This window comes from Ischnura elegans, chromosome 7 (assembly GCF_921293095.1).
Source record: "Ischnura elegans chromosome 7, ioIscEleg1.1, whole genome shotgun sequence".
In the NCBI taxonomy this organism is placed as follows: Eukaryota; Metazoa; Arthropoda; class Insecta; order Odonata; family Coenagrionidae; genus Ischnura; species Ischnura elegans.
The window spans coordinates 15,702,755-15,708,754 of record NC_060252.1 but is presented as its reverse complement, the minus strand read 5'-3'; the positions used below and the strand labels follow the sequence as shown (position 1 = coordinate 15,708,754).

Genomic DNA, 6,000 nt, shown 5'->3' with positions numbered 1-6,000 from the left:
CTCGCGATATACTATAACGTCGTGTCCATGATGTTTGACGTAATTAATTATGCACTGATGTTTAAATTGTTTTTTTTTGTTATTTGTATGCATATTTGTATTTATTTTGGTGTTTTGTAGTTGAGAGCGCTGTGGTGATGAGGAGTAAATTGTTAGAGAGAGAGAGAGAGCCATTTTTGAATGGAGGGGATGAAATAAAGAGCTTAAGAGTTTAAGTGATTATTATTGTCTCAGAGGAAAAAGGTTGCGACATCGCAGTACCCAATAGAAGACGTGTGTAATTTTTATTCCAGTTTAGTTTACTTTTGGGAAAAGGTGCTCGGGTTTGGAGGTCGCCTCTCGAAAAGTACCACTCTCTCTATACGGCTTCCGTTGGTAAAACGGAAGGAGTTCTTAACATTGATTTGAAGCTGGGGAAAGTTTTAGCATAAATGAGATGATTCAATTACAATTTCCCCTCCCGTCACGTCTGTTTGAGGTAGCCATTCGTAATAATGCATAAGGTGCAAATATATTTAATCATATCAGTCGTAAAAAATAAATTTATTCATCTTACCAACATGTTACGAAAGACATTTCATGGTATAAAATCATGGATGTTAACCAGCAGGTGTTTTTATCGGTAATGCACTCTGCTGCGTTTCTTAGTCCATGGCACCGAGATGTGTAGATATTAAGCAATGAAACTATGAAGCTGGAATGAAAATAGGTCGAATTAAACAAAGTTTTTTATACCCGACAGAGTGAATTAATGGTGCTCTGCCGGAATCCAATTAAAGCTATTCCCATATTTCCTATACGATTTTGTTTTCGGCGATTTCTGAATATGTGGATTATATATATATATATGATTCTTTGTAATCTAAATTTAACTATTAAAATGAAGTATGCATTGTAAATTCCATAAATACACGCAGTAAAAAAAATGCTACCTTGTAATACCTGAATTTTTAAGGGAGGGCGAAAAAATCAGGCTACACCGTAACGTTAACTTTGCCTTTTGAATAGTCTCACATTAACCCAACAAATTCGCGTCAACCTTGTTCATTGGAGTTGGGCACGTTCATAACGCATCACCTCTAGGCTCTGGTCCTAGATAGCAATCATTTATACATGGTGTACACCCTTAACATCGGCACACGAAGTGTTTGAGCGGTCGGAGCACTTCCGTCTTATTTGGCACAGTCGGGTGAGTGTTCATAGACGCTACCGCTCGCTCGAGGAGCGACGAGTCTTTTCACTTGGTAGAAAAACGAGGTGGGCTCCCTTATGGCGGCCGCTACGCTTCGTTCGTGTCCCTTGAGCTCCTCCTCTCCGCAACATCGGACGAAGACGACAGCGAGTCCGTGGTGGCTGCAGGTTCGTCCTCCATCGGTCGCACCGTCTCTCCGGCCACCGATGGGATCACCAGCTGGTTCGGCAGTCTGTCCCCGATCACCACCGACGTGCTCTCTCGGATGCCGAGGGCCCGCCTGAAGATCGGTTTCAACGCGTCGATGAACGTTTTAGTCCTCGTGGCCGAGTTCTGAAAGATAAGCAAAAAGGATAGCTGAACGACCCGCTGCAGTATGCGCTCTTCATTTGTTTTCCGTTTTACACAGCACGTATTCCATTCTCTCTCAAGTTTTTTTTCTGATTGCAGTTATTTTCTTAAACTTTGATGGAGAAATTGCCATTATTTTGCCGGTAACAATAGTTATAAATACATCATTACCAGAAATATGATTAATTACATTCTCAATTTTCATCGTAATTTTATTAGTAGGATTATGTTATGAAGCAACAAATTTGGTCATTCATGAAGGATTTGGTGTTTTTACGGGAAATGTTGCTGATGAAGTTTTCTCGGGAAGTAAGCCGGGTCAAGATGGTCATTTCTGCGAACGCTTCGATGGCCTTCTCTGTCGTCGCCATTAGTGCGAAGAATTGATTCACCCTGATGACGATGGCATTGTGAAAGGTCATCGAAACGTTGGAAGCAATGGCCTTCTTAAGGCGGCTGACTTTCCGAGACTTCATCGGCTAGGATCATTCATGACTAAATGCGTTTCTGAGGCAAGATATTTGTCCCGAAACCACATATTTTATGAGAAGCTCAAATACCACATCATTCAAATGAGGATACATCCCGAACCTTTGGCGCCATACATAATGTACTATTACTAAAATTTTAAGGAAGATGGTTATGAAATTACAATTATATATTTTTACATTATTAATTTAATTTATCTTTCTATTAATATGGCTAAATGAAATTTCTAACTTGGATAAAATGCGTACACCTCCTATTATTGTTCCCTTTACGCTGTAATGGAACTAAATTACGGTGATGAATGGTATGAAGAAGTGGCTTTTTGATTCCTTTCTCTCACATTAAACGGTATAATTTATCAAAAACCAACTTAAATCACGTATCACTTATACAGAAAGGTTTTCTTCTGAAAACAAGAAACAGTGCAAGAAACTAAACATATATGATGGAAGTTAACGGCGATGTCTGTGATGCGTTTAAATTATGGGAAACTTCAAACATGTTCACAGTAGATGCACGTCACTCGGAAAAATTTTGGTCTCAGTATAAAACTTTATTTCATAAGGAGCTTAGACTGGACCACTGTCGTCACGCCCCTAATGACTACTTCACGTCATCTACCTTCGTATTCTTGAATTCGCACTGCGCAAGCACTATCCCACAGTCCTAAACTAAAACCCATATCATCAATGGGCTTCTCAATTGGGTGGTTTCCTATTATTTTTTTATTGCCTAAATCGAAAGATTATTAATCCTGGAGTACATATTTCACGCTTTTAGATTTTTTAGTGACGACATCTATTTTTCGTTATTAAATGAAAAGTGAAAATTTTCAAGGGCTCGAAAACGCGACGGCTAAGTATGAATGCTGGGAAAAGCCCATGTGACGTCTGGCTGCTGCTGTGTGAGGCCACCTGGGTGCGAGGCTATGAACGCCGCTACGATACAGGCTGCTTGCTGCCGAGCGTGGCGGTAGCGTAGAGTACCTGATAGCAGGTATAGCAGGGATAGCAGGCTTGGCTTAAATAAAGATTATTAATACCTTATCAAACGAAGGAAACTTTCCGACCATAGGCAATTTTATAAGGTGATTATTAAGAAATTTTTCCCTGAGCTCTGTGCCTCATGCATGCATTGGTAATCTCAGACGATGTAAAACTCCTATCTACTCGTACAGCATCTAGGTCCATGTGACGTCACGTGGAGTGGCATCGCATGGGCGCCAATCTGGCCTTTTTCAAATGAGGTTAAAATTGACCATTACCATTCGTCTAAACTGGGATTTCTAAAACCAAATAATTTGTATGTTATGAATACACTAATGGTGGGTAACGAATCGCAATCAATGCCTTTCGTTGTTTTTTTGATGAAGGAAACTACCCTATATTGAAATTCATGCGTGATCTCAATAGCTCAGGTTGAATTTTGGAGCTAAATGTTTATTTATTTCCCAAGGTTTGATTCCTGTTTTTCTATGTTTCCAACAATAAATCAGTTGATCACCGATTGTCTTGAACAGTAAGGTGAGACTTTATATACTTGTGTGAATTACCGTAACATATTGGTGTTATTCATTCACCATTGCGAGTATTGGATATAAGATCCTTGATTTACAAATATTCTTTATTAAGGACAATTGCTTAAATTAAAAATCATTCCTTCTTAACTATTTTTAGGCTTCCGTTCTTCAAAGTTTTCGTTTGCAACTCGTAACTTCATAGTATTTGTTATCGAGGAGTTTTTGAGGGAATAATAATATTTCAATTAGATTTCTCTTGAAGTTAAACCTTCAGGTGCCTCTGCGAAGAATAGTATTCTCTAACGGGTTGTGCTTTATGACTATGTCAGTAGCAAATCTTGCAGTGAGAGTGACTTGTGATAAATTCGTTCTTGATAAATAAGACCGTGTGTTTTTAGGGGGGAGGTATAATCTGCCACTTTTTCATATCATTCGTCCCAGTAATTGAGATCCATTACAGATTATTGGGCAAAATAATAAGAGCACGTAAGTGCTGTGTACACGTGAGCACCTTTATTTGTCCACTTTAAAAGAGAGAGATCATGGAATGGGAAAAAATCGTAGCAATAGCTCCGTCGCGCCTATAATTATCGCAAAAAAGTAGTTGAGTTCAAGTGGAGACTGTTGATAGATGTAGGAAATATTAATAGAATTACTTTTTTATGATTGATTCCTCGGTTTTGACTTAACGAAGACAGGTTTTTTGACTCAATCGTAGCTATTTCTCCAGAGTAGGTCAGGTGTCGTTTGATGTGGAACCACAAAAAAAAATAATGCAATTCTTTGACTCGTCATGCATAATAAAAGACGACCTTACAGCCCACCTATTTCGAGAGGTTTCTTCTAGTCCTCAAAGACTTAAAAGCTATTGCAGTAACTCATATTGTACACCCCGTCATGGAGAGCGTTACCTCACAGCGTACATTGCCCTGAGGAGATTGCGGATTACGTAAATGAAGTTACTAAACGCCATAAAAACGTCGGAGTACCCGCAAAAACTAGTGTCTATGCGATAATTTTCCGAGGCGATAGTTATTTAGTGGCGCTATGTGTGCATGCGAGGGACGAGAGCTGTAATTAGGAGGGATAGGAGATGGGTGGATTCAGTTTAGCGCTATCTCGTTGGACGCGAGCGTTCAAATCTCCCATTGCAGAAGTAGGCTACGTCATAGTGGACTGGAGGAGTTGCGAGCGACCGGTGACCGCTTTGCACTGTTAAGGTCTCGCAGCGTGGGAAGAGAGTAGGGCAACGTTGCGCCACTAGATCCGACCGCTAGGATAGTTCACTCCCCACCGCCGTCATCCCAACATTCTCCGACTCCCTTTGTCGGCCTATTTATTTAACCCATGCGTCGCCAGTTTAATGAATTTGAATATATTTATTTGTGTATTCGCCGTATCTTATGTGGCCACATATTTTTCCGGTATCAGGCACATACAGAGAACGACCAATCGTTAGACTAGAACTCGCCCTTGTGATTGAGCGCTAGTTGGGAAAACCACAGCAAAGGATATAATTAGGCTCGAACACAAAAAATCCAGGTAAAAATGCTGTTGAGTAAACTGTGGTTTGTGTCAATGCCATGCAAATAATGCTTCGAAATAACGAGAGCATCGACAGGAGTAATCTAAAACATGGGTGAAAATGCTAGCAAACAGGGAAAGGTGTGTGCGTGATGTATTAGCGAAAGGATTTTACCGCTTAGTTTCTATAATTTTGCATGTTGTAGATTGTAGCGAGCTCGCACAATGTCCTGGAGCCCGGCCGGTGTTTAGGTTTATTTCGATGAAATGATTCGAAAAAATGTTTCAGTAGCTCCTGTTGTGAAACGGAGAATTCGCAAGCGATGCTAAGCAATATTGCAAGCGAAGCCCGGATACATGGTAGAGAGTCCATTAGGTCAAAAACTGGATAAATAGATAATAGTTAATAATACGTTCACACCTGAATTTCCGGAACCCTACAATTGAAACCGAAATAAGGAATATACATGGATCAGTTAAAACTTACTTTTAATTTAAGTTAGAGTCTGTGGTTATTGGAAGTCGGAATTTAAGGGCAATTTTTACAGTGATTACAGTATATTTTTGTAAAAAAATACAAATTTCAAAAATGTTGACGGCACCGAGGTGATTCCCGAATCATGTATAAAATGATGACTTCCCTCGTTCGTGATGACCAACTTACCATAATGACACTGCCGATGATTTTGGACACGTCCGTGACGACGGTGAACGCGGAGCCGAAGAGCTCGTCGGGAAGGACCAAGCTTACTTTGTTGCCCTCAAACTCTATCGGGGGAGCCTCCGTTGTCGTTACCTGCAAGAATGAGAGAAAGAGCGATTGGAAAGAATGCACAATGCATCAATAATGTTTATTTTATTTTCTATGTATTGCATCTTAACTTCACTCATTTTATTTTTTCGCATGTAATCAATAATTACTTTT

At 39.9% G+C, this 6,000-nt stretch overlaps 1 protein-coding gene across 1 annotated transcript in view; it reads right to left on the bottom strand.

Annotated features, from left to right (window-relative positions):
• Positions 1–524: 524 nt before the first annotated feature.
• LOC124162257 overlaps positions 525–6,000 on the bottom strand; it is a 72,728-nt gene continuing 67,252 nt past the window's right edge. Inside the window, exons 4-5 of the mRNA XM_046538726.1 lie at positions 5,740–5,871; positions 525–1,525 (exon numbers count right to left, since the gene is read on the bottom strand). Of these exons, the coding sequence (XP_046394682.1) occupies positions 1,280–1,525; positions 5,740–5,871 (378 nt within the window). The 3' untranslated portion in view covers positions 525–1,279. The remainder of the gene's footprint in view (positions 1,526–5,739; positions 5,872–6,000) is intronic.